The 27,394-nt window shown below is 45.8% G+C and overlaps 2 protein-coding genes across 3 annotated transcripts; one reads left to right on the top strand and one right to left on the bottom strand.

Annotated features, from left to right (window-relative positions):
- Positions 1 to 1,667: 1,667 nt before the first annotated feature.
- Positions 1,668 to 16,797, top strand: Rbm22 (RNA binding motif protein 22). Of its 2 annotated transcripts, none has more exons than XM_042691915.1 (12): positions 1,668 to 1,805; positions 2,165 to 2,218; positions 3,416 to 3,445; positions 6,231 to 6,363; positions 9,131 to 9,231; positions 9,373 to 9,545; positions 10,615 to 10,815; positions 12,582 to 12,746; positions 13,457 to 13,545; positions 13,721 to 13,852; positions 15,139 to 15,322; positions 16,170 to 16,797. In XM_042691915.1, exons 1-11 carry the CDS (start codon positions 1,752 to 1,754, stop codon positions 15,267 to 15,269), a joined length of 1,263 nt encoding a protein of 420 aa, XP_042547849.1. In that variant the 5' UTR covers positions 1,668 to 1,751; the 3' UTR covers positions 15,270 to 15,322; positions 16,170 to 16,797. The 2 variants fall into 2 exon arrangements, with proteins under 2 accessions (XP_042547849.1, XP_042547848.1); XM_042691914.1 differs by having other exon boundaries at positions 16,128 to 16,797.
- A 3,204-nt stretch (positions 16,798 to 20,001) lies between these two features.
- Positions 20,002 to 27,169, bottom strand: Myoz3 (myozenin 3). The gene is made up of 5 exons (XM_042691899.1): positions 26,975 to 27,169; positions 25,505 to 25,555; positions 25,197 to 25,347; positions 24,800 to 24,962; positions 20,002 to 20,373 (listed from the first exon to the last, which is right to left on the bottom strand). The coding sequence occupies exons 1-5, from the start codon at positions 27,167 to 27,169 to the stop codon at positions 20,205 to 20,207; spliced, it is 729 nt and encodes a 242-aa protein (XP_042547833.1). The 3' UTR covers positions 20,002 to 20,204.
- Between the last annotated feature and the right edge of the window lie 225 nt (positions 27,170 to 27,394).

Below are 27,394 nucleotides of genomic sequence, written 5' to 3'. Positions count from 1 at the left end.
GCATACATCCTGTCACAAGTGTTCATTCTTGGGATGCATTCTGTTCACTCTCTTTAAAGCAAAGATGGCACTTTTGTATTTCTAAATACCAGGTTTCTGAGTTGCCTTCCCCAGGCCTCAGTTTCCTTAAGTTATCCTTTTTCATTTTCCTCTAAATGACTTTGTTCCCTCAATCTTAAGGGGTGTAAATGAAGGTATGTCTCCTGTATTTGCTGTAAATTTACCACATCTCATTTTTCCCTAGTCTGTGCAGCTTCAGATAGAGCACTATTACTTGAGACACAGTTCCATTTACAGCTTTTTGGGGGGGGGGGGGGGTGGAGGTGGGGGTGGAGGTGGTAGTTTACTGGAGATAAAGGGTCTCACCGACTTTCCTTCTTGGGGCTGGCTCAGATCTCAGCCTCCTGAGTAGCTAGGGGATTACAAGATGTGCGCACCCACCTCTTCCTAAACTCATCACCCACCTCTTCCTAAACTCGTTCAGACGCCTCCATTCTGACTTTAGCTTGATAATTGGATTAGTCTCAGGGACTTTCACGCCTCAACTGCCTTGAGGCTGTAATCCTCAAATCTCATCCTCCTGAGTAGATAGGATTACTTGTAGGAGCCATCCCAGGATTACTTGTATGAGCCACCCCAGCTTTGACCAAGGTACATTGTATTCATAAACTGCTTTGTTGAATGGCAACTTTTTGTTTTGTTTTGTGTTTTGGTCGGTCCTGGGCCTGAACTCTGGGCCTGGGCGCTGTCTCTCAGCTCTTCAGCTCAAGGCTAGCGCTCTACCACTTGAGCCATAGCACCACTTCTGGCTTTTTCTGCCTGTGTGGTGCTGAGGAGTCGAACCCAGGGCGTCAAGCATGCAAGCCAAGTACTCTACCACTGAGCCACCTTCCCAGCCCGAATGGCAACTTTTTTTTTTTTTTTTTTTGTCGGTTGTGGGGCTTGAACTCTGGGCCTGGGCGCTGTCCCTCGGCTCTTCAGCGCAAGGCAAGCGCTCTACCACTTGAGCTACAGCGCCACTTCCGGTTTTCTGGTGGTTTATTGGAGATAGGAGTCTCGGGCTGGCTTTGAACCGCGATCCTCAGATCTCAGCCTCCTGAGTAGCTAGGATTACAGGCGTGAGCCACCAGCGCCCGGCAGCCGAATGGCAACTTTTTTTACGACTACTTAAAGATAATTTTAAACAATTTTAAGAGGGTTCCACATACTTGCCTAGGGCTTAGGGTTGTCATTTAAGGAGGAAAAAAAACAGGATGCTGCCTTGAATGTGAATTTGGTAGAATCCTCTATGGTGTAATTTGCACAGTAAACACACTTATGCTGGAGGGGAAAGCATTTTTTAATTGGAATTCAAGTACATGTTTTGTCAATCTTAGAAAATTATTCAAGAATTAGGTGAGACTCGTGACTGGCGCCGCAAGCCGTCTGCCAGCGTTTGGCACAATAAGCGCTTAGTTGGAGTGAGCACTGGTTTACCCGCAGCTCCCCAGTCATTACTAGTCCCTTTATTCTTTCGCAAGATTTTTAAATAAACCATTTATACTGAAGATCCCCAAACTGACAAACTGCGCATGCGCAGGAGTCCCCTGGGCGAGAGGAGCGTCGTAACGCACGCGCGAGGCCCCGCCCAGGAGAGGGGCCCGACGCATAAATAAGACGTCAAGCGACCCGGCGCCCGGCGCAGGTCCTCACGGGATTGTGGCGGTCCGCGGTCCCCACTCGGAAGCTCCGGCCGCCCCGGGACTCTCAAGATGGCGACCTCTCTGGGTTCCAACACCTACAACAGGCAGAATTGGGAGGATGCGGTGAGTATGCCCGCGGGCGATGGCGGCAGGGCGCAGCGAAGCCGGGCCCTCCGCGGGCTCGCGGCCGGGCGCGGCGGGAGCGAGGGCTGGAGGGCGGCCTGCGGCGGCTCAGGAAACGAGGCCCAGCGGGGCCTAGCTCGGGCCTGAGGCCCAGCCTTTTCGGCCCTCTAACCTTGGCCGGCGGGGTTTTCTCCCCCTGCCTGCCGGAAGTGCAGGCCGCGCCGCCCCCGCGACCAGCCCGCGCTGGGCCCGGGGTTCCTGCCTGCCTGTTCCTCCCCGCCCTCCCCTCGTGGCCGGGAGAATGACCGAGGCCTCGGGGGCCTCAGCTCGGCCCTCACCGCATTTACCGTTTTCCCCAGGACTTTCCCATTCTGTGCCAGACGTGTCTTGGAGAAAACCCATACATCCGAATGGTGAGTGATAGCAAGTGAAAACGAAGGTTACTGTTCATCTGTTCATGCTGTGGTGCTTACCGCCGTCTGTCAAATGTTTCTCCTCGCCCTTAGGAAAAATGACTCTTACGAACCCAAAGATCGGCAGGAAAAATGACTCTTACGAACCCAAAGATCCGGGGGATTTGCAAAGAACTGCCATGCTTACTGTCTCGCTTAAAATTGTATCAATAATCCTGTAATGTAACAGCTAATCTTTGTCAAGCGTTTACCTAGAAAGCAGACCTAGTGGCCAGAAGTTGAGCGAGTTTATATCTTTATGTCACAAAGAGTAAAACTAGAATTTAAATTCAGATAGTCAAACTCCAAGGACTTCAGCAAGTTAGGAGAGCCAGCATTTTTTTTTTTTTTTTGGTTGGTCGTGTGGCTTGAACTCAGCCTGGGCACTGTCCCTCAGGCTCTTGAGCCCAAGGCTAGCACTCTGCCACTTGAGCCACAGTGCCCCTTACGGTTTTCTGGTTGTTAATTGGAGGTAAAATTCTCATGGACTTTACTGCCCAAGCTGGCTTTGAACTGTGAGTAGCTACGATTATAGGCATAAGCCATTGGCACCTGGCTAGATTGATTCCTGGTCACATGTCTTTTCAGTCACTGCACCTTTTATATACTAAGGTATATGCTATCCTTCAGAATCCTATGACAGTGATTAGGTTAGCTACATAGCAGTCATTCTCTGAGATAATGATTTGCTGGTATATTCAAAATGTTTGAAGAACTTTGGGGGAATAGAATATTTAATGTACAGGGTATCAGCCCAGGGTAGGATGAGGCTAAAATAGTTACCTACTGAGCAAACTGTCAAGGGGACTGCCCATAACTTCATCATTCTTGATTTGAGGACTATGGAAACTGTTAGGAATTTTGGTTCTTAGGAGCCAGCCTAAGAGTTTTGACTGTGTAAAGATACTTGTTATTCTGTCTATAAACTTTTGAGAAAGTATAACTCATCGTATCTTTAATTACCTATATCAGGAATAAATGTCCCGTTCCATCCCACCCTTAAAATAGGTTGCTTAATTGTGGTTTGGTTTGATTAGGTTTGTGTTTTCTTTAGAATGTCAGGGATCTCAAGACAAATCCCTAGATAGTATGGTTAGGGGGGAAAAAAGAGACATGTGGGTATTTTCTTCCTGTAACTCCAGTTCTCTTCTATTTCAGACCAAAGAAAAATATGGGAAAGAATGCAAAGTAAGTATGTCTGCTAAGAAGGATAGTAGGCCCTTGGTATTTGCAGGTTTATGGTTCCAAGGAGACCATGGTTGAGGGAAAACCATGAATGTTAATGATGCATGGAGTTCAGTACTTTACTGAGTTAATACTTGATTCATTTATCTGATGATTTCACCCAACGTCTGCAAAAGACATTCTCTTGGGAATGGGAAGTTGGCTCATGTAAGAGTGCTTGCCTTGCATGCATGAGGCCCTGGGTTTGATTCCTCAGCAGCACATAAGCAGAAAAAAGCCAGAAGTGGAACTGTGGCTCAAGTGGTAGGACACTAGCCTTGAGCTGAAGAGCTGAGAGACAGCGCCCAGGCCCAGAGTTCAGCTCCCAGGACAGACCAAAAAAAAAAAAAAAGACATTCTCTCATTCAACAAATCTAAAATTTTCACTTTATCATTTAAATTAAACATATTACATGCCCTTTTTGACTTGGAAGGTTTACTATAACTTTATTTTGTGTTTTAGGCACTATTTGCTAATATGCAAGAAGGCATATTTTCACAGCATTAAGGGCAAGGAAAAAAATCAGAGGCTCACAAAGTTACACAATGATAAGTCTGGACTAACTGAGCACTTCTGAGCTATATAATATATATGTGCAAGTTAAACATTTTTAGTTTTGATATTTCATGGATTTCTTTTAACCATATATGGTTAACCATGTACAATAAGTCACAAGTAAGGTGGGCTTAGTGTATAATAATTTTCTGTTTTAAAGCAGTATGGAGGTTCCTCAAAAGACTCCACATAGAGCTCCCCTATGACCCAGCAATCCCACTTTGGGGCATTTACCCAAATGATCACAAACAAGACCATACTAAAGCTACCAGCACAACTATGTTTATTGCAGCATTATTTACCATAGCTAAGATATGGAACCAACCCAGATGCCCCTCAGTAGATGGATGGATCAAGAACATTTGGTATATATACACAATGGAATTCAATGCCTCTATCAGAAAGAATGACATTGCCCCATTTGTTAGGACATAGAAAGATTTGGAAAACATTATATTAAATGAAGTAAGCCAGGCCCAAAGAAACATAGGTCCCATGGTTTCCCTTAGTTGCAATAACTAGTATATGTCTGAGTCAAGCAGAATGGTCAGGTAAGTTGAAGTTAGGGGAATAAACCCCAAGATAAGTATTCAAATTTTTTTTTCATGCAATTGTTTCTAACATATTTATAAGATGATTTCTATGTTGCCTTTTTTTTTTTTTGGGGGGGGGGGGGTCTGGTCGTAGGGCCTGAACTCTGGGCCTGGGCACTGTCCCTCAGCTCTTCAGCGCAAGGCTAGCACTCTACCACTTGAGCCACAGTGCCACTTCCAGCTTTTTTCTTATGTGGTGCTGAGGAATCGAACCCAGGGCCTCAAGCATGCAAGGCAAGTGCTCTACCACTGAGCCACCTTCCCAGCCCTTCTATGTTGCTTTGTATGTCCCTCCCCCACGGTATAACCCCTGCTTTCACTGTATTTGATGTTGGTATAATTTGTGGAGGGGAAGGGCAAAAACAAATCGTTTAACTAGGGATACAGGTGGACCCATTGCAACAATGAGATGTACAAGTCATTATGTCGAAAAACAACTTTACAACTTTGGTTGGGGGGGAGTATGGGAAGGGGAAACAAAGAGGAGGCAACAATGCTTGATAAGAAATGTACTTGTGCTGGGAAGTTGGCTCAGTGGTAAAGCGCTTGCCTTGCATGCCTGAGGCCCTGGGTTCGATTCTCAGCACCACATAAGCAAAAAGCCGGAAGTGGCGCTGTGGCTCAAGTGGTAGAGCGCTAGCCTTGAGCTGAAAAGCTGAGGGACAGTGCCCACAGAGTTCAGGCCCCACGACCAGACCCAAAAAAAAAAAGAAATGTACTTGTTATCTTGCCCATGTACTTAGAACCCCTCTGTACAGTATTCTCACAATAAAAATAATAATTTTCCGTTTTATCTACAAATTATCTTTCCACTTACTAAACCTTGAGGTCTTCCAATGAAAGTCAGTGCTATAAGCTTTCATATATCATTGTTACATTCATTGACTGCTAACTATTTAGTGTAGAGTGTAAGTATAAAGCTTCTTAACGTGGTGGGAATTGCATTAAACACCCTGAGTTTGTATAATAAGCATCATAGGACAGTGCACATGAGCATTTCAGTTGAGGTCGAAATTGATAACTGTCATAAGGTCCTAAACAGATTATGTAGTTCCTGCTTTCCCTCTCTTTACCCCAAAGAGGTAATGGAACAGATTGTTAATGGTGCTTACCTCTCAAATAGGAGGAGTTTGATTTTCTTTTTTTTTTTTTTTTTTGGTCAGTCAAGGGCTTGACCTCTGGGTAGGCCTGGGCGCTGCCCCTGAGCTCTTCAGCTCAAGGCAAGCACTCTACCATTTTAGCCACAGTGCCACTTGTAGTTTTCTGGTGGTTAATTGGAAATAAGAGTCTGATAGACTTTCCTGCCTGGGCTGGCTTTGAACCATGATCCTCAGATCTCCTGAGTAGCTAAGCTTACAGGTGTGAGCCACCAGTGCTCAACTTTGACATTTTGAATATTGCATTTCTTTACAAGTTTTTAACTACTAGGGAAGGGTACTGTAAATTTGACTGAAATATCAGATGGCATTTAGACAAGGTGATTGTCTAAGTTTTCTAAACCCTCAATTCAGGGATCCTGTCTGAAATTTCTCATTATTAAATCTGGATTGATCATCCAGGTGCCTGGCTCTTAACACTCTGGCTCTTGCTGTGTATTCAGATTTGTGCCAGGCCATTCACAGTGTTTCGCTGGTGTCCTGGAGTCCGCATGCGCTTCAAGAAGACTGAAGTGTGCCAGACCTGCAGTAAATTGAAGAATGTTTGTCAGACCTGCCTTTTAGACCTTGAGTATGGTATGTTTGCCATGTCTGATGAATTGGAAAGTGTCTAGGTACTTTAAACAGTCTAGTCTTTTGATTTCCCACTTCTTTTCCTGTCTCTGGTTCTGATCCCACCTCAGAATGTCTGCTTTGGTATGCTTTTCATAAGTAGGCTGTTGGGGCTGGGAAGGTGGCTCAGTGGTAGAGCATTTGCCTTGCATGCCTGAGGCCCTGGGTTCGATTCCTCAGCACCAAATAAGCAAAAAGAAAAAAGCCGGAAGTGGCGCTGTTGTTCAAGTGGTAGAGCGCTAGCCTTGAGCTGAAGAGCTGAGGGACAGCGCCCAGGCCCAGAGTTCAGGCCCCATGACCAGACCGCCCCGCCCCCCCCCCCCCCCCCCCCCCCCCCCCCCCGCCAAAAAAAAAAAATTGCATAAGTAGGCTGTTTTAGAGTCTCCCTGAGTAATAGTAGGAACTTAAATAGCAATTGGGAAATAATTACATCTAGCTTACAACTTTTATCTCTGTGATCACAGTGAGGTAAATGGCATCAGTGCTATGATAGATAATCTCCTTATCTTAGGCTTTTTTGTTTTTTTTTACCAAAACTTTTTCCACAGTCTTGACCAGAAGTTCCTGGTCTAACTATGCTTTAGACTTGTCTCAACTGTGTGATTAGATTAAACTATTGCTATTGATTTAGAGCAACTTTGGGGAAATGATTTTAACTATAGGTGACTTTGAAAAAATTAATTTATCAAGGATTTCTATATAATAGAAGGGAAAATGTCTAAGTGTATCTATGTTAAGTTCAGAAAGTTATTTTGCTAATCAAAGTCCAAGCTACATATTGCTTATTATATATTTGTTTAGGAGAATTCTGGTCCTGAAGTACAGTGACACTATATCATCACAACTAAAAATCTCTTAAAATAATCATCAGTATATATGTGTGAAAATGGGAACTAGAAGAATTGAAGAAAGCCAGGTACCGGTTGCTCATGCCTGTAATCCTAGCTACTCAGGAGGCTGAGATCTAAGGATAGGGGTTCAAAGCCCACCCGAGGCAGAAAAGTCCCCATGAGATTCTTATCAAAAACCAGAAGTGGTACTGTGACTCAAAGGTGCTAGCCTTGACCACAAAGAGGCTCAGGGACAGTGTCTAGGCCCTGAGTTCAAGCCCCACAACCAACAAAAGAAAAAGAAAAATTGAAGGTATGAGTAGGGTTAGGAGAATTGAGGGAGAATAATGAAAGGAGGTGACATTGATCAGGATGAAGAATTGTGCTCATCAATTGACCTACTCATCATTTGAATTGAAATCAATGTTGAATTGAAACCCTTTTGTAAAACTAGTTAAAGATAAATTTGTTTTAATTTAAAAAGCATTTTAAAAATTAAGACTCCTAGAAGCTGGGTGCTGGTGGCTCACACCTGTAATCCTAGCTACTCAGAATGCAGAGATACAAGGATTGCAGTTCAAAGCAAGCCCTGGCAGAAAAGTCTGTGAGACCCTTATTTCCAATTAGCCACCAGAAAACCAGAAGTGGCAATGTGACTTAAATTGGTAGAGCACTAGATAGAGCACTAGCCTTGAGCTGAAGAGCTGAGGGACAGCTCCCAGGCCCAGAGTTTAAGCCCCATGACCAACCAAAAAAAAAAAAAAAATACTTCTGGGGCTAAGAATGTGGCTTAGTGGTAGAGTGCTTGCCTAGCATGCAAGAAGCCCTGGATTTGATTCCTTAGTACTACATAAATAGAGAAAGCCGGAAGTAGCACTGGAACTCAAGTGGTAGAGTGCTACCCTTGAGCAAAATAAGATTAGGGACAGTGCCCAGGCCCTGAGTTCAAGCCCCAGGACTGGCACAAAAAAAAAAATCAGGGCTGGGAAGGTGGCTTAGTGGTAGAGTGCTTGCCTTGCATGCGTGAGGCCCTGGGTTCGATTCCTCAGCACCACATAAGCAGAAATAGCCAGAAGTGGTACTGTGGCTCAAGTGGTAGAGCGCTAGCCTTGAGCTAAAGAGCTGAGGGGCAGCACCCAGCCTAGAGTTCAGGTCCCACAATTGACAAAAAAAAAGTAGCACTGTCAATGAGTTAACTTTGGAAGTGGCGCTGTGGCTGAAGTGGTAGAGCGCTAGCCTTGAGCTGAAGAGCTGAGGGACAGCGCCAGGCCCGGAGTTCAAGCCTCACAACCGACAAAAAAAAAAAAAAATGTTGTACAAAAAAAAAAAATCAAAACTCCTAAAAACTTTACATTTATTTTTAAATAAATTATGGTACAGTCAGCATAATATACACTGCTAATTTATAAGTCAAATTTGACTATGACCAAAGCTTATTTATTTAAAAGATTTTCTGGAACATTCACTTAACTAAATTTCAGTCATTTGGGCAATTTCTTTTTTTTTTTTTTTTTTTTTGGTTCCGGTCGTGGGGCCTGAACTCTGGTCCTGGGCACTGTCCCTCAGCTCTTCAGCTCAAGGCTAGTGCTCTACCATTTGAGCCACCATGCCACTTCTGGCTTTTTTCTTTTTGCTTATATGGTGCTGAGGAATCAAACCCAGGGCCTCAAGCATGCAAGGCGAGCGCTCTACCACTGAGCCACCTTCCCAGCCCAATTTGGGCAATTTCTTAGAATTCTGTGTAGCAGTATTCTACATAGCCTGATGATGCTGTAGAGTTGTCAAGTGTCTGGTGCCAAGTGAAAAGAGAAGAACAGGATGTATTTCCTTCTGTGTGCATACTTAGTACAGATATAGTTTTAAATATATTTGAGGTATTTTCCTCCATTTCTTTGTGCCAGGCTTGCCCATCCAGGTCCGTGATGCAGGATTGTCTTTTAAAGATGACATGCCAAAGTCAGATGTCAACAAAGAATACTATACACAGAATATGGAGAGAGAAGTATGCTGCTACTTGTTTAATGTTACATGGGCGGGGAGGTGGGGGCAGTTGTTGGTTTTGTTTTGTTGAGGATTGGTAATTAATGTATTTTGGAATTGGGTAAAATTCCTGATGAATTGAAGGTCTGTATAATTTATATAGATCTCTAACTCTGATGGAACACGGCCAGTTGGCATGCTGGGGAAAGCCACATCTACCAGTGATATGCTGCTCAAACTGGCCCGGACCACACCTTACTACAAAAGGAATCGGCCCCACATTTGCTCCTTCTGGGTGAAAGGAGAGTGTAAGAGAGGAGAAGAATGTCCATACAGGCAAGAGCTGAGCCATACTTTCAGTATTTGCTTTCATGTGATTAGTCATCTTACTACCTTAAGCCAGGGGTGAAGCATGTCCTTTTATGGTCCTATGGACCAGCCCACAAAATTATTTGTTATATGATAAAACAGACATGGGCTTCTTCTCATAAGCTGTGTCTGCAACTGAATTGATAATTTTGTATAAGGGTCTAAATGGTCCTTAACAGAGAAAAAGAGCTTTAATTAAACCATACTTGTATTTAAGAGTGAGCCTTAGGAAACTAAACTCTGGTATGTAATGTAGATGCTGTCCTAAAGTTTCTGCCTGAGAAATAAGTCCTCACTTTCATCCTACAAATGGTTTGAATCTCAGTGTATTGTTGATGTCAAAATGAGGCCAAACTTCTCTGAAGGTTGTGTGTGTCAGTCAAGACTTGGCAAACATCTGGTTTCAGAATTCTTTTTTTTTTTTTGGTGGGGGGGGTGGGGGGTCCGGTCGTGGGGCCTGAACTCTGGGCTTAGGCTCTGTCCCTCAGCTCTTCAGCTCAAGGCTAGCGCTCTACCACTTGAGCCACAGCGCCACTTCCAGCTTTTTTTCTTTTTGCTTATGTGGTGCTGAGGAATCGAACCCAGGGCCTCATGCATGCAAGGCAAGCACTCTACCACTGAGCCTCCTTCCCAGCCCCTCAGAATTCTTAACCTAGTCACTAACTAGGTTAGGAAAACCAAACAAATAATATATGTCCTTTTCACTAGTTCTAACCAGAGTCTCAGTGTAAAGCCAGACTTATGACTGAAGAGGGATAGCTGTATGTCCACCTTCTTTTGAGGTGGGTCATATCAGAATATTTCTTTGTAAGGGAAGTTTTTCACCCTACATGGACCTTTAGATGGATTTTAGAAAGATAGGAAGGCTTGATATTAGCCTTGTTTTGATAATAGTATTTTGGAGTGGAAATCGTTTCTTAATTCCAAAGACATCCAGGATATATGCTTGGTATTGTAAAATACCAAGCTAATATTGAATGATACAACACATTGCCCACTTGATTTCTCCTTCATTCATTGTTCTTTTGTGAATCAGGCACGAGAAGCCTACAGATCCAGATGATCCTCTTGCTGACCAGAACATTAAAGATCGGTATTATGGCATCAATGACCCCGTAGCAGATAAGCTTCTAAAGAGAGCTTCGACTATGCCTCGTCTGGACCCGCCTGAGGATAAGACTATCACAACACTTTATGTTGGTGGTTTGGGCGATACGATTACTGAGACAGATCTCAGGTGTGTGGTTCTAATTTCAGGAGTTCTTTTGCTTTTAAATGATTTGAAACATTCATTTACTAAAACAAAGATAAATGTGGTAACTTTTAAGTGCAGTTTTCCTTAGGTAATCTTAACCGTCTATACTTATGCAGTCATACTAACTCATATTTTTATAAAATTGTCCTTTATGATGTCAAAGCAATAATGTTTATCAAGAGTGCTTATCCATCCTTGCATGGGAGTAATAATCAGTGCATGGGACCCTAATGGTCAGCATGCATTCACGAATGCATTCAAGAATGATTTATTATGTAGGGGAAGGAGAGAATGTTTTTGTTTTTTTTTTTTCTTTCTTCTGATACTGGAGCTTAAACTTGGGGCCTCATACTTAGCTTTTTCCTTTCACAGTGGACATCACTTGAACCATACCTACAGCCTGGCTTTTTTTATTGGTTAGTTGGAGTTTAGTCTCTTTAATTTTTCTGCCTGAACTGGCTTTAAACTGAATTCTCAGATCTCAGCCTTCTGAGTAGGATTACAGGCATGACCTACCAGTGCCTGGCTGTGATTCTGAAATTATGGATATAATTTCTTATGATTGTTTTTTCGTCGTTTGTGAAGCTTGAATTCTGGGCCTGGGCTTTTTTATTTAATTTGTCCTATGATTGACAAATGTGACATCTGGGTTGATAATGGAAATTACCCTTCCAAAGAGAGATAAAGTGAACAAATTTCTAGCCTGTCTCCACTAAGCTCACTCTGAGTGAGCTAGGTAATCACAAGAGGCTAGCAGGTTTTCTATGATATGCTAGAAATTTCTAAAATAATTACAATTTTATACTTGTAATTCCAGCCACCCAGAAGGCAGAGATGGGAGGATCGAATTTGAGGCCAGTGCAGGCAAATGAGTTAATGGGACCCTATCTCAAAAACAAGCCAGCCATGATGGTACATCCCAGCTCTTTGGAAAGTTTAGTTAAGAGGTTAAGAGGATCAAGATCCAAGGCTGGTCCGAGCAAAAAGTGGGAGACCATGTCTGAAAAATCAGGCAAAAAGCTATAGTTGTGGCTCTAGGCTCTGAGTTCCAAAAACCAGTACAGCCCATAGAAAATGCTATGGAACAAAAATATTAGGTTTTGTGGGATGATATGAAGTCTTTTTCACATATTAGCATTATTCTCTTTTAGCCTTAGTTTTTATTCCTCTTTTTTGTTGCTGTTGTTGTTTTGTTTTGTTTTTATCATGCTCAGACTGGATTACAGAGCCTCCCATATGCTAGGTGAGCTCTTTACCACTGAGCTAAGTTCCAGCCCATATACACCTGTTTAAATGTTTTTTGCATATAGCTGGGTATGGTGGTACACACTTGTAGTCGCAGCCACCTCAGAGGCTGGAGCAGGAGAATCATTGACTCAAAAGTCATGAGCTTGAGCTTATGAACGTAAGATTAGCCTGAGCAATATAGCAAGTCCCCATCACAAAACAAGAAAACACTCTTGGCACATGCACAGTAAGAGCTGTGCTTATCTTATCTAGAGTGTGGGCTTAATTGTCCTTAGGGAACCCACTAGAGCCCTCATTTCTCCACCAGAAACAATGTTTAAGAGCCTTTATTTATTATTTTTCTATCTCATAAGAAGCAGCACTAATATTAGGGCAAGAAGAAGGAAAATACCCAGGTGGTCAGGCATGTAACCGTGGGGCCTATGTGCCTAATGGTGATTTAGAACAAGTCCATAGTGCCTTTTCAATCTCTGGACAAAGTCTCTACCTGTGTCCCGTAGGAATCACTTCTACCAGTTTGGAGAGATCCGAACAATCACTGTGGTGCAGAGACAGCAGTGTGCTTTCATCCAGTTTGCCACAAGGCAGGCTGCAGAAGTGGCTGCTGAGAAATCCTTCAATAAGTTGATCGTCAATGGCCGCAGACTCAACGTAAAATGGGGAAGGTAAGAAAGGAACTTTCATATACCTTACTGAGATTTTCAAAAAACCATTTTGTTACCCTAGAGACTGGAAGCTTTTAGTAAACAGGCTTTATAATCAACAAGATTATTTTTAAAACAAGCTTTCTGTGATCCTTCTATATGTAGTACATGATTCCTATGGAAGTTAGAAAGTCCTGCTTTGGAAATGTATTTAGAGTTTTGCTGGTGGTCTCCTTGGAAGGCTCATGGTGTTTCTGCACCTTCTTGTTATAATTGTTACTAGCTATTATAGGCCAAGTATAATGCCAGAGCATGAAAGGTGGATTTGAAGCAGACATTGATTGTCTAAGGGAGAAGATAAAATAGAAGAATGGCTATTTAAGTTGAGAATGGTTGATTGTATAAGAGAGGTAAAATGGCCTAAATTTCAAGTTCAAAGGGGAAGATGTTTCTAGCTTGGATCTGGGAGGAGCAGGCTAATAGCCTGTGCTTACTTTGTGCTACATACATACAACAACATTAGTAGCAGTTCTAGCACATTTTGAGTGCAAATCCTTTTGCTTTCAAAACCTTGGCTTTAAGTCACTCTATAGTTTGACACTTGAGGAAAAGAATGTTTGCTGAAGAGAAGGCAAGGAGTAAAGGAACTGCATTTGGAAGATGGAGCAAGCAGAGGTATGAGAAAAAAATGGGACAGAGTGCTGACTTTTGTATTATATGTGTGTCTCCAGATCCCAAGCAGCCAGAGGAAAAGAGAAAGAGAAGGATGGAACCACAGACTCTGGTATCAAGCTAGAACCTGTACCTGGTCTGCCAGGAGGTGAGTACAGAGTCCCTGCTGACCTCAGAAGCCCAGTTTTCCTTGAGGTTTCTCTGTTAGAAGAAACCCTCCTCCCCACCCCGGGCACCTCTGCCCCCTACAGTAGCTCCTTTCTCCTAGCAGGGGCTAGAAACCTATCTTCCCCTCAGAGTACTGGTTATTATTTCTCCTCCAGCTCTTCCTCCTCCTCCTGCGGCAGAAGAAGAAGCCTCTGCCAACTACTTCAACTTGCCCCCAAGTGGTCCTCCAGCTGTGGTGAACATCGCCCTGCCACCACCCCCTGGAATTGCCCCGCCCCCACCCCCAGGTACTCATGTCCTCCTTCCTGGCTCAGAAAAGTCACTGCCCTCTTGTCAAGGTAGACAAGCCCTCTGCACTTCTGTGGTGCTGGTGGTTGAGAGTCTTACTTCATATTGCTCCTGGCCTTCTAAAGAGAGGGCAGGCACTGGATTAAAAAAGATCTGAGTGTATCAGTATCCAAGTATCATGAGGGTTGGAGTTAGCAAGAGTCCAGAGATCTGCCACCATCTGCTGTCCTAAACAGTCTGAACTGATGCCTTAGATCACTATGGCTCAAAATGTGCCTATGGGCAGATGTCATTTCACAAAACATTTATTACCTGTCTACAGTAGCTTGTGCTAGGATGTAAATCAGCCATGGCCACTTCTTCCTTTAGAAAGTTGTATTTAAAAAAACCCTATTGGGGGCTGGGAAGGTGGCTCAGTGGTAGAGCGCTTGCCTTGCATGCATGAGGCCCTGGGTTCGCTTCCTCAGCACCACATAAGCAGAAAACACCAGATGTGGTGCTGTGGCTCAAGTGGTAGAGCGCTAGCCTTGAGCTGAAGAGCTGAGGGACAGTGCCCAGGCCCAGAGTTCAGGCCCCACGACCGGACCAAAAAAAAACCCTATTGGATGAATACACAGTGGACATGGCTACATCATTGAGTTACATTTTGGCTCAAGCTCTTTATCTTTACAGTAGCTAGCAGTAAGCAATTCAAGACCAGTACTTTGTGTAGTCCTGCCTAGAGAATTTCTTTGATGAAGTCTCAGGGGCCAGGTCTCCTGTAGTTGTGAACCTGTATATTTAAAGAAAGACTGGTTTTTAACATTTCCATTTAGGGGCTGGGAAGGTGGCTCAGTGGTAGAGCACTTGCCTTGCATGCTCGAGGCCCTGGGTTTGATTCCTCAGCACCACATAAGCAAAAAGAAAAAAAGCCGGAAGTGGCGCTGTGGCTCAAGTGGTAGAGTGCTAGCCTTGAGCTGAAGAGCTGAGGGACAGTGCCCAGGCCCAGAGTTCAGGCCCCATGACCGGACCCAAAAAAAAAAAATTTCCATTTAGCAGAGGCTGAGATAACATAGCAGATGCCTTGAGTCTTGTGGAGTTTTTGGACTGAAGGAAAAGGTTTCTAAAACCAAGGAAATGATACAGGTAGATAATCGTAAGCAAATCCTGTGAACTGATATTTAGAATTCCACACATGTCAGACTCAATTAATGTGTAGGTGCATTTGATCTTAGAAAGACATGTGGGTTTGAAAAGTTGCCAAAGGAAGTGCAAGCCTAACAGATGTATTCTCTCTTATGTGCAGGTTTTGGACCACACATGTTCCACCCAATGGGACCACCCCCTCCTTTCATGAGGGCTCCAGGACCAATCCACTACCCTTCTCAGGACCCTCAGAGGATGGGAGCGCATGCCGGAAAACACAGCAGCCCCTAGCACAGTATCACCACTCAGGGGTTCTATGGAAGAAAGGGCGCTTTGAAATCCCAGTAAATGAATCTTGGAATAAATATATTTTTCCTTTCTTTGTAGTTTCCATGGTAGCTGAATGTGTTCAGATACAGGCAGAGAATGACAGTCATGCTTTCCCTACATGTATTGAAAGGATCAATGGACCTCAGATAAGCTGCCACGATCACAGCTAGTTACTACTATTACATTACTAAGAAAACTCAATGCCTTTCCTCGTAAACCTATATGTGGAACAAGCAGAAGGGCAAATTGGAATGTCCAAATGGATGATGGATGTTACCATCCCAATATGTTCATTTTGTATATTTTTGGGGAGGGAGGCAAAAATTGACCTGCGGTTAAAAAACAAAAAACTTTTGACCATTTTTAATATCTATTGGGTATTTTCTTCTTCTTTTTTTTTTTTTGTTGTTGTTGTTGGTCATGGGGCTTGAACTCGGTCTGGACGCTGTCCCTCAGCTCTTCAGCTCAAAGCTAGCGCTCTACTACTTGAGCCACAGCGCCACTACCCGTTTTCTGGTGGTTTATTGGAGATAAGAGTTTCACGGACTTTCCTACCTGGGCTGGCTTTGAACCACGATCCTTCAGATCTCAGCCTCCTGAGTAGTTAGGATTATAGGCGTGAGCCATCAGCGCCCGGCTCTAGTATTTTCTTTTTTATCATCTAAAAAAATACTAATTGTAGTGGCATAAGTGATTTAACTCTTTGGAAGTCGCACCCTCAGAGGCAAGCAGAAACCAGCACCCCACACAGCCTAGATCTTTTCTTTCTCTCCTTTATTAATAAAGGAATCTGACAATTTTACCTCTTTGTGCCAACAGGAAAAGACAAAGTAAAAATTGCTTTTTATTCCTATCAATCAGATGGAAACACAAATTTTATGGAGCTGTGTATCACTGAAGAAAATGGTGCCTGAGATGAAACTGTTTTAAAGAACTTCCTATAAAACACTTTCTTTAACACATTGAAAAGAGAGCCTTGGAGTGTGTTTGAATGGAAGACTTGTGACCACAGCTGGAATCTGATCTTCAGCATTCACCTTTGTGTGTCTTCAGTGTCTCGTCATTCCCTGCTTCTGGACAGGGGACTCTGGTCTTAGAATGTTTGACTATAACTGAATTGTAGATGGTAAGGGAAATTTGATGTTGTATTTTTTGTTTTTAAATAATTAAAACGGGTCAATTTTCCAAATGTTGTTGGCTTATTTCTAGATTCCTGGATCTGTTTTCTTTTTAATTCTTCAGTAGTTGAACTTGAGGTCAGTGGAAGTTAAAAACAGGTTATGTATAAATGTAGACTCTTGCCATGTTGGTAAAAATGCCTCCAACCTTTTTAGTCCTTATATGAGACTAAAATAATGCACAGAACACAGGACCTGGCACAGACACCTAATAAATGGTAATCCCAAATGTCATTCTTACTCATGAGATTGTATTAAAACTCAGAATCTTATCTATAAATCCATTTCTCATAAAGCCAATTTTGTCTGAAGTATGTTCTGCTGGGATGGCATTTGCTCTTTTGAAGGGAGAGCAAGAGTGAAGTTTTCCCTTTTCAGTCCATCTAGGCCAATGGGACAGACCCACATTCAAGGCAAGTATGCTCCACTTGTTTCCCCACTCTCACAAACACCAAAAGTGTGCTTTCCCAATTCTCTTAATAGGTCCTTGATCTCGTTATGGTGACAACCACGAATAACCATCACACTCTGAAGATTTTCCATTATTTCTGGAAAAGGTGGCTTAGTGTTGTATTTTCCTTGTATTCTGTCTTCTCATATTTCTCCACTTCTTGTCTCTCAACAATATGAGCACTTTTAGTTCACTAGTTACTCAAACTTTTTTTTTGCAGTGCAACTTTTTAAAAAAGAAAGGTGTACTTTGGTAAAATATAACACATGTACAACCAACAAATATTTTTAAATATTTAAAATATGTTAAATATTTTTATTTCTAGGCCTAGAAACAGAACATCCAGTTCCCCCAGTAACTATATTCTGCCTTTTGGGTTTTACTTTCATCAGTAATCATGTATGGACTTGTCTACCCTTGTTTGCCCATCAGGTTTCTGAAATGGTTCCAAGTGGCTGCATGTAGTGTTCATTGCTATTATATTTAATGTTGGTTTCTTGGTGTTTTGGCTAGTCTTAAGAAGTATCTATTCACATAAAGAACAAGAAATGGGTAAAGGTGTAATTTCTTATGGGGTCTTGTTAGGTCCCCAAGTTATATGGAAAATTACTTTTTCTGGGCCCAGATTTTCCTTGCTGAAAAATTCACTGGAGATCATATCTGCATCCATATACACATAAAAACTCATCTATCCACAATTCTACAGTTCTAGACAAATCAAACTTGCCAGTGGCTATCTGTAGGCAGGAGTGGAACAGGAGCCAAATGCAGGAGGGTGGGAAGATGTGTGGTTATGTGTGGGACAGGCTGTGTTGGGATGATAACTTTCACAAAACTTTAAGCTTTAAAAAAAAAAGTCACCCTGTCAAAAGGACGAGGATCACTTTCAGGTGCAGAAGTTCCCCTGAGGCTCCTACATTTATTCTGCACTGGCAGCAGCAGATAGCTTCCAGAGCACTGCAAAAGCAAAACCAACTAGACGATCCAAGTCCTCTTCTACTTTGCAGACATTTAAATGGTTGGTCTTCCAGCTCATAGATACTAGCTTTAAACCACATTCCCAAAATCCAAGAGAATATTATTTGTAAGCAATTCTAAAATTACGATGGGCTAGAGGTGTGAAGCAACAATTGAGTGTAACAAAACTAGGCCCTTAACTACCAATTAAAAAACACTAAAAAACAAGCTGCTGTCCCCTAGGGACCTGGAGGGAGGAGTGAAACTCCAGAGCAAAAGGCAAATGACTCCACTGTACCACTCAGGGCTGGAGTCAGGGATCCCAGTGCAAAGGGAACCCTGCAGTGATGAGACCTCCATCAGGCGCCTTGTGCTGCCCTAGCAGCCTGATTCTTTAGCTGCATTTGCTTCAAGAACATTGATTTCCAACTGTGTGCTCAACTTCATAAAAGAACTCTGATAACCACCTCCTCCTACAGATATAATAAAAGGCTCAGAGATGTGAGATGACTTGCTCAAGTTCACCTGTCTCACAAAGACAGACCTGACCCCATTCCATCCAACTGCATGTTTCAGGTACCCTTAAACTCCAAGGCATGGCACTACAGAGTGACTGGGCATAGGCTTAGCCTCCCACGGTCTCCCTGACTTCAACTCCTTCAACTCCAACAAGTTTGTTTTCTCGTTTGGGCCTGTGGAAACTCATCTGTAAAATGACAATATCTTTTTCTCAGGCTGTACTATTAGGAATCAGATAAGTAAAGAAACTCTGCCAGACGGGTGCTGATAGAGCACACTTACAATCTTAACTACTCAGGAGGCTGAGATCTGAGGATCACAGTTTGAGGCCAGCCTAGGCAGGAAAGTTGGTGAAACTCTTACCTCCAATGGTTTTCTGGAGAGAAAAACAAGTGGAGGTGTGGTTCAAATTGGTAGAGCACTAGCCTTGAATGAAAAAGCTCAGGGACAGCGCCAAGGCCTTGAGTTCAAGCCCCATGACTGGCATTCTAAGCCCTGAGATAAGAAGCTGCAGCATGGGCTGGGAAGGTGGCCCTCAGTTCAATTCCGCAGCACCACATAAGCAGAAAATGCCAAACGTGGCGCTGTGGCTCAAGTGGTAAAACATTAGCCTTGGGCTGAAGAGCTGAGGGACAGCACCCAGGCCCAGAGTTCAGGCCCCACGACAAACAAAAACAACAAAACAAAAAGAAGGTGCAGAACCACCACCAAGTCCACCATCACTGGAACCAAGGGGCCTGCTCAAGTGTAAGGGGTTAAAAAGGAAGCCTTATAAGTACCCACCCCTCTTTGCATCAGTTCTGTAGTGTCCCACAGGGTGACCCCCTCCTTTTTATCCCCTTGGGTACCCCCTATTTCGGGCATCACCCTTGAAGGCTTTCTGGCCTCCCCCCCTTGGCTACCCCTATTTCAGGCATCACCCTTGAAGGCTTTCTGGCCTCCAGTATCATTTCCCTCCAGTCTGTGCTCCACACAGCAACTAGTGAGAGCATCATCAAAACTTGCCCCTTCCCTCAGTAAAGCCCCCACCTGTGGCCCACATAGATGCTCCCTTCTCCATCACCTTGGACTCAATTCTGCACATTCTGATCTGCTTGCCAGGATACTCTTACCACACCTTTTTTCTCCATGGATTCTTATTCTCCCTCCAACATCCCACTCCAAGTCTGGGGAAGCTTCTAGAATCCCACCTCATGGCCAGAGTTAGAGACCTTGCTCTGCTTAGTGACACTTTGTTCCTCAATTGTCAATTCGCATGCTCCAGGGAAAATTAAAGCCACTCACTTCACAAATCTCTTCTTTCCCACCACTTTTTCCTCCTCAAAACCTGAACCTGGCATTGTGTAGCACTTAATAACAGAATAGCTGGAGTCAACTGCATCTCAGCAAAAGGAAAACCTAACTATTAGAGATATTCACAGGGAGATGGGCTGCTAGTCAACAGGCCACCATGGGAGAGGGTCAGCTGCTGGAGCAGGGAGACAGACACATGGGCATGGATTCCTAAAGACAAACTGTAGACATGTAGATGACCTGGAGTTGCTAGTTACTAATAGAGATTCCCAGCACTGCAAGTCTGGGACAGGCCAGAAGTCTGTATGAAGACCAATGTCCTCAAGTAACTTTGAAACACATCTGCATTTGGAAACTACTGAACTTTGTGACCTTTGAGACATTTTGCAATAATAGTTGTGTGTGAAGGCTCTTCATAAATTTAAGTACAGTCCATAAGTCTTGGCTTCTGATGTTACATGAGTCCTGAGTCTGAGAAAGCGAAGTTATAGGCTGGGCCTACAGCTCCTCAGACTCTGGGAGTTTGCGGACCCAGCCCTGAGCCACCCTGTTGAAGTTGGGTCTGAGGCGGAGGAGTTCCAAGCCACTAAAGGGCTCTGGGACAAAAGGGGTGCCTGCCCTGGGAATGGTCTCCCCTACCAGGGGTCCTCCAAATGGCACAGGAGTCCTGAGGAAAAAGAACAGAAGAGGTGACTGGAAGAGAAATGGCAAAGTACTGATATTCAGGTAATCCTGTGGCCTCTTCCTGCCTTTTTCTGGGCCTTAATTTCCCCTTCCATACAGCAAAGGTCTGTATGATTCTAATGTATCTCTAGCTCTGCCCTTTCCTAAGTCTGCCCCGAGAGTGGGTGGAGCAGGAGTGGTTTCCAGAGTCAAAATTGGCTGGTTCTAGGAAAAACTGTTAATTTCTCTCTAAGAAGCTACATAGGACAGTAGCCCTGGAAGCAAATTTTCCTTCCTCTTGTTCCCAAAGTACCCACACACTGTAGTGAAGAGGGAGAGTTAGAGAATGAGAATCAGGAGCTGGGAAGGTGGCTCAGTGGTAGAGCACTTGCCTTGCATGCATGAGGCCCTCGGTTCAATTCCTCAGCACCACATAAGCAGAAAAAGCCGGAAGTGGGGCTGAGGCTCAAGTGGTAGAGCATTAGTCTACAGCTGAAGAGCTGAGGGACAGAGCCCAGGGCCAGAGTTCGCTCCCACAATTGACAAAAAAAAAGGGGGGGGGGGGGGACTGAGAATCAGAAAAAAAAATGCAAATGACAGCAGTGACAGAACACTTCTCCCTAGAAGATTCACAGAAGGGAAGAATGTGATCACTGAGGCAAAGTTGATGAGATAGTAGGGGCAAATTTCACCCATAGTCTGCTGGCTAGAGAGAGGTCAGTTGGTGTTGCTATCTTGGAGGACAATTTGGTAGGATATTTTTAACCTGAAAATATATGAACTCTTGTCACTCAACAACTCCACCTGTAAACGTGGGGCTGAAGGACGCTTGTGCATACAAGAAAGACCAAGCAAACAGACATGAACAAGGCATTAAAGACAAGCCAGGCCGGGCACCGGTGGCTCACGCCTGTAATCCTAGCTACTCAGGAGGCTGAGATCTGAGAATCGCGGTTCAAAGCCAGCCCAGGCAGGAAAGACCGTGAGACTCCTATCTCCAATAAACCACTAGAAAACCGGAAGTGGCGCTGTAGCTCAAGTGGTAGAGCGCTGGCCTTGAGCTGAAGAGTGCAGGGACAGCACCCAGGCCCAGATTTCAAGCCCCATGACCGACAAAAAAAAAAAAAAAAAGACAAGCCAGAAGCAGCCCCACACTGCTGGCAGAGGAGCAGACAAGGCAGATAGAGTACAACACATGACACAATTTAAAGGAAGGAAGCAGATCTGAATGCACTAATGAGATAAACTTCAAAAGGATAATGTTAAATGAAGAAAACAAAAGCCGGGCTCGGCGCCGGTGGCTCATGCCTGTAATCCTAGCTACTCAGGAGGCTGAGATCTGAGGATCACAGTTCAAAGCCAGCCTGGGCAGGAAAGTCCGTGAGACTGTTATCTCCAATCAAAAAACATAAAAACACTAGAAAACCGGAAGTGGCGCTGTGGCTCAAGCGGTAGAGCACTCGCCTTGAGCTGAAGAGCACAGGGACAGAGCCCAACCCTAGAGTTCAAGCCCCACAACCGACCCAAAAAAAAAAGAAAACAAAAGCCGGGCACCAGTGTCTCATGCCTAGCTACTCAGGAGACTGAGATCTGAAGATCACGGTTCAAAACCAGCCTGGGCAGGAAAGTCTGTGAGACTCTTATCTCCAATAAACCACTCAAAAAACCAGACCGTGGTACAGTGGCTCAAGTGATAGAGCGCTAACCTTGAGCTGAAGAGCTGAGGAACAGTATTCAGGCCCAGTGTTGAAGCCCCATGACCGACAAAAAAACAAAGAAGGAGGAGGAGGAGGAGGAAGAAGAGGAGAAGGAAGAGGAGGAAGAGGAAGGGGAGGAGGAGGAGGAGGGAAGGAAGGAGGAAGAGGAGGAGGGAAGGAAGGAAGGAAGGAAGGAAAGGAAGGAAGGAAGGAAGGAGGGAAAAGAAGTTACTGAATAAAACACAAAGTATTAAAATACACATTGTACACTCACAAAACAATGCCATAACTGGTGGTTTACACTCAGGAGACTGCCATCTGAGAGTCACTGTTCAAAGCAGCACAGGCAGACAAATCTGTGAGACTCCAATAAATCAGCAAAAAGCCAGAAGTGGAGCTGTCATTCAATTGGTACAGCCCCAGCCTTTAGCAAAAAAGCCAAGCAAGAATGCATTGCCCTGAGTTCAAACCCCAGTAGCAGCACCAAAAATAAAATAAAATAAAAAAAAAAACAATTCCATAATCCTATAGGTACACAGCCACCTACGTAAGTATTCCCAAAATGTAGGCCATCCTGACGATTTGTTCTTTGGAAAGGGGCCTCAGATTGAGCAATGGTAAAAAAAAAAGGGGGGGGGGGCTGGGAAGGTGGCCCCGTGGTAGAGCACTTGCCTTACATGCATGAGGTCCTGGGTTTGATTCCTCAGCACCACATAAGCAAAAAGAACAAAAGCCAGAAGTGGCCCTGTGGCTCAAGTGGTAGAGTGCTAGCCTTGAGCTGAAGAGCTGAGGGACAGTGCTCAGGCCCAGAGTTCAGGCCCCATGACCAGACCCAAAAAATAAATAAATTAAATAAATAAAAAATAAAAAGGGGGGGAACCCTGCTTTCATTCTATAGTTGCTGGGATTTGTATTTCAAATAATGTATATAATTCTTAAGCTATTTTATCTATGTTAACTTACTTGTTTATTTAATACTTTGCAGTGCTGGGTATCAAGCCCAGCACTTCAAGAATGCTAGGTGAAAGCTCTATCACTGAGCTACTTCTCTTACCCTTGTTTTTAATATTAAGAAACATAAAAGGCAAAAGTGACATTGTCCAAAAAGAAATGTACCCTTTACTTGACTGTAACACCTCTGTACATCACCATTATAATAACAAAAATTTTAAAGAAATAGAAAAGGCATTTCTGTCATGGTTTTCCTGCAGCAGGGACCATTGGGAAGAGGGGAATGCTTGCTGCTGGAGCAGAAAAGCAAACTTCAGCCAGAGCCTGGGATTTTGCCAGGAAAGCATGGCTGTCTGGATCACCCTAGCTGAGCTGCAGCAGCCAAGCTCTGAAGGAACAGGCTGGGTAATGGCCAAGAAAAGCAAGCCTCACAGTTGGGGAGCCCAGAGGCCTTGGCTTCTGAGTCTTGCGTGGCCAAGAACAGCTATTGCTCCTCTCTATGCATCAGCTGCTCTTCTGTCCCTGAGAAGGTCTCCTTAGCACCCTCTTCTGCTGTTGGGAAGGGGTTCCATTATCATTTTGAGGCACTGGTTGAGTGGAGGAAGCACCCTGACCCAGCCAGCCTGGATGCTGGCTGCCAGAACTGAAGGTGTTTGCTGAGGGTTTGGAATAGCTGGGCAGACAGGATGTGAAGGCCCAGAAGGAGTCAGGCAGTCCTGCCTGGTGGGGAACTCCAGAACAGAATGTCTGCCAATGGCTTGGAGGTCAGGCAGCACTCCCTGGCTCCAATCCTTCCCATTAAGGACCTCCCTGACTACTCTGCTGTTTGGGGCCGTCACATCCCCTCCTCTGCCATCTCTTCTCATGCCACTACCGACCCCCATCCTTTGGTGCTTCCTCCTTGGGTCTCATCTCCAAGTCTAGCCAAGACCTGGCACACACCCAGCTGCCTCTGTCAGACAGTCTCCACATGTGTGTCTGGTCAGATGCCAGAACAGCTAGGCCATGACCCTCTCTCTGTGGATCCATCTTGTCCTCACTTAATGTAGGATAAGCCAGGGGACCCATTCAGCCATTGCATCAGCTCAAGGAAGCCAAGTGCAATTAAAATGAATCTCCAGCTCAAACTGGCCTCCAAAAGCCAAGCTCCAGTCTGGAATTCTATGGCCTGTTTTCAGGTTTCCTGGGCGGAAAGTTAAATTTATCCCTTTCAAGTTCTCCCCAGTTCGCTTTTTTAAGCACTTCCATCTATAAATAATAGTAATAGCAGCTACTGCTTATGGAGAGCTTAAGCCACACAGCCAGCCCTTGGGTCTGCATTTAAACCCACACTGAGACCATAGCGCCCCACCAGCATCACTCAGCGCCCGTGGCCTCGGCGCTGCTCCCTGCCGTGGGCGGCCTCGGTGAAAGTACGGGGAGGCTGGATGGGGCCACAACTGCGGAGAGCTGGGAGCCCCTAGAACAGCGTTGTGGGGACCCCTCTGTGGAGTGGACCCAAGCTTGCGTCCTGCAGGATAATGCCGTGACTTTCCCGAGGCTCTGGGGAAACTGGCAACAGGACGTGTGGCACCTTCGCCCTTCACCCCGCCCGGGCGAGGCACCTACCAAGGAGCTGCGGCCCGGCTCCAGCCACCCTCGAAGACGTGTGTGTCAGGAGCTGGGAGGTGTGGCTGCCGGCTGGGGTCCAATCCACGAGCTACGGCCCGCCCCGCCCACTCCGCCCGCCCCGCCCCCAGGCCCCGCCCATCGTGCCCCGCCCCGCCCCCAGCCCGGCTTTACTTGTTGAAGTTCCGGAGGTCCCAAAGGCGGGGCGCGTGGCTGCGGCCGGCGTCCGCGGGCTCGCGGTGGCTGACGAGCTCCTGCCAGGGGCAGCGGTAGCCCTTGGGAATGGAGGTGTGGTTGAACTTCTCCGGCGGAATGGACTTGAGCGGCTCGGCGTAGCCTGCGGGCGGAGGGGCGCGCGGAGGGGTGGGCGGGCGGTGGGCTGCGCCCGGGGCCCTGCGGCGCGCGGGCTGAGGGCCGGCGAGGCTCTCGGCCCGGGACCTCCCCCACCCAGGAAGTGTGGCTTCAGACGTGCAGCTGTCGCTCCCCGGCGTGTGCGAGCGAGCCTGCGCGCGTGTGGTCCGGCCCGCCCCCCGCCCCCTGCCCTGCCCCTGCCCCTGCCCCGCCCCCTCACCTGGAGCCAGCGCGCTGGGGCTGCGGGCGCGCGCGGGCTGGGAGGCGGCGGCGGCGGCGGTGGTGGCTCGGGAGTCCTGGAGGCCCTGGGGCGTGGCCGCCGAGGCTGAGAATCCCGCGTGGTAGTGCTGCGCCGAGGGGCCATTGGCCACCTAAGCCCAGGGCAGGGCGCTCAGGGCGGCCGGCAGCGGTCTCAGCCGTCCCGGCCCGCCGCCCTCGCCGGTTCCCCCCCATCCCCCCCCCCCCCCCCCCCGCCCTCCCGGTCTTCCCCCCAGCCGCTCCTCGACCACACCCTCCTTCCGCGCTTACCGCCCCAGACGCCGCTCCGGTCACCTTACCCTCGGCGCTTCCGGCCACCATCTGTGGGCAAAGGAGCCGCCGAGAGACTCAGCGGAGCAAGCGGCCAGGGCTCTACCTCCACACCCGCTCTCCAGAAATACAGAGAAAGACAAACACTGAGGGTAGGTGGGCAGACAGACAGACAGACAGACAGACAGACAGACAGACAGATAGATAGATAGATAGATAGATAGATAGATAGATAGATCTCACGAGAAGGACTGACTCCCGCCTTACTCCCCCAGGTCCAGCAAAGCACCAGGCGCCCGCCCACCTGCTTGCCAGCAGGTAGGCAACTTGGGCTCACTCCACTCACCCCCCACCTCAGGCCAAGCAAGCATTCCACTCTGGACCTGATCAAGGACACCACCCTGGGCCATAACCCATTTTTTTATTTCCTGCTTCCTTGTTAAGACACACATAAACTCAGCCCCAAATTCAATCCCTCCCACAACCCCGATACCTGGGGGAAGGTTTGTGCCCCTTGTTAGCAATAAACAGTCCTAGAGGGCTGGGAATGTGGCTTAGTGGTAGAGTGCTTGCCTAGCATGCATGACGCCCTGGGTTCAATTCCTCAGTACCACATACACAGAAAAGGCTGGAAGTAGTGCTGTGGCTCAAGTGATATATATATGTATATATATATGTGTGTGTGTGTGTGTATTATATATGCATATATAATATATGTGTATACATATGACATGTGTATTTATGAGAGAGAGAGAGCACAAGCAGGGGATGTGGGAGAACAAGTTATTCTTTACATTGAAGAGCCCAATGCTTATAGCAAGGAAAACTACTATACATTCATTGCTTTTGTAATATGGAGTCTGACAAGATACTTCCTTGGTTTTCTTCTCTAAAGCAGGGCTGGTGGTGATGGTACTTGGCTAACCACTGTCTGTGCCGTATTTGTTTTGCCATTCCTCCCCCTTCCTCCCCTAGTCTTTCCCTCTCTTCCTCTCCCCCACTTTGTCCCTTTTGTGTCGCCCAGAAATGGAATGGTGTATGGGTGAGATGCCCCTGATTTCATTAGAAGTACAAGAATCTGCTGCCTTTTCAAAGCCTGGAAATAAGCCACACCCGCTTCTTTCTCTAGTAGCAGATCACCCCACAGAACCAAGAAAGGCATTCTAAAGGCAAGCTAAAATGTGATCTATATCCTGCCTGCTGCAAAGAGCACATGGCTGCTCTTCAGCATGTTTGGAGCCCAAGTACTGACTTGATTTATGATTTGGGTCTGGGAAGATCTCTACAGGGAGACTCCTCAAACAGCAGATGGCTCAATCTAATGGAGACACCACAGTCTCCCCAGTTGGAAAATGAACAGCTCTCTGGGAGCCAGAGACCCAGCCTGGCTCAGTGTTTGGCATCCAGCTAACATTGTCTCTTTCTTGGACTCAGTTTCCCCATGAATGCACATAATGAAGGCTTACTCACCCCTGGCTGGCTGGCTTCAAACTCAAAAGTGAACCTTTGCACACGGCGTTGCCTCTTCTGAAAGAGGAGGGATCCCCTGTTGTTACGCAGTGACAGCTCCTCTATCATCAGGTCTTGGGGTACCTTCAGCTTCTTCCCCAGGTCCAGCAAAGGGACTAGGGAGAGGCCAGAGAGGTAGTTCATCACATGATCCATCCTCTAAAGACACCTGTCATCACATTGCAAGGCATGCATAAAAATGCCTGCTTCTCTCCACTCTTTCCAACATTGAGTTTCATTATCCTTCAGAATCTCTCGTGGGATGGGTTAAAATGACACCTGAGGTGTCATTGTCATGTGCCAGATGCCTGTGGTTGCTGAACACCATTTACAAAGGTTCTCTGGCCATATAGATTATTCCACTTAGCTCCCATGCTTCAG

This window comes from Dipodomys spectabilis, unplaced genomic scaffold (assembly GCF_019054845.1).
Source record: "Dipodomys spectabilis isolate Male_0828 unplaced genomic scaffold, ASM1905484v1 ptg000147l, whole genome shotgun sequence".
Classification (NCBI taxonomy): domain Eukaryota; kingdom Metazoa; phylum Chordata; class Mammalia; order Rodentia; family Heteromyidae; genus Dipodomys; species Dipodomys spectabilis.
Note: the sequence above shows the minus strand (reverse complement) of the source record. Positions and strands in the feature narration are given on the sequence as shown.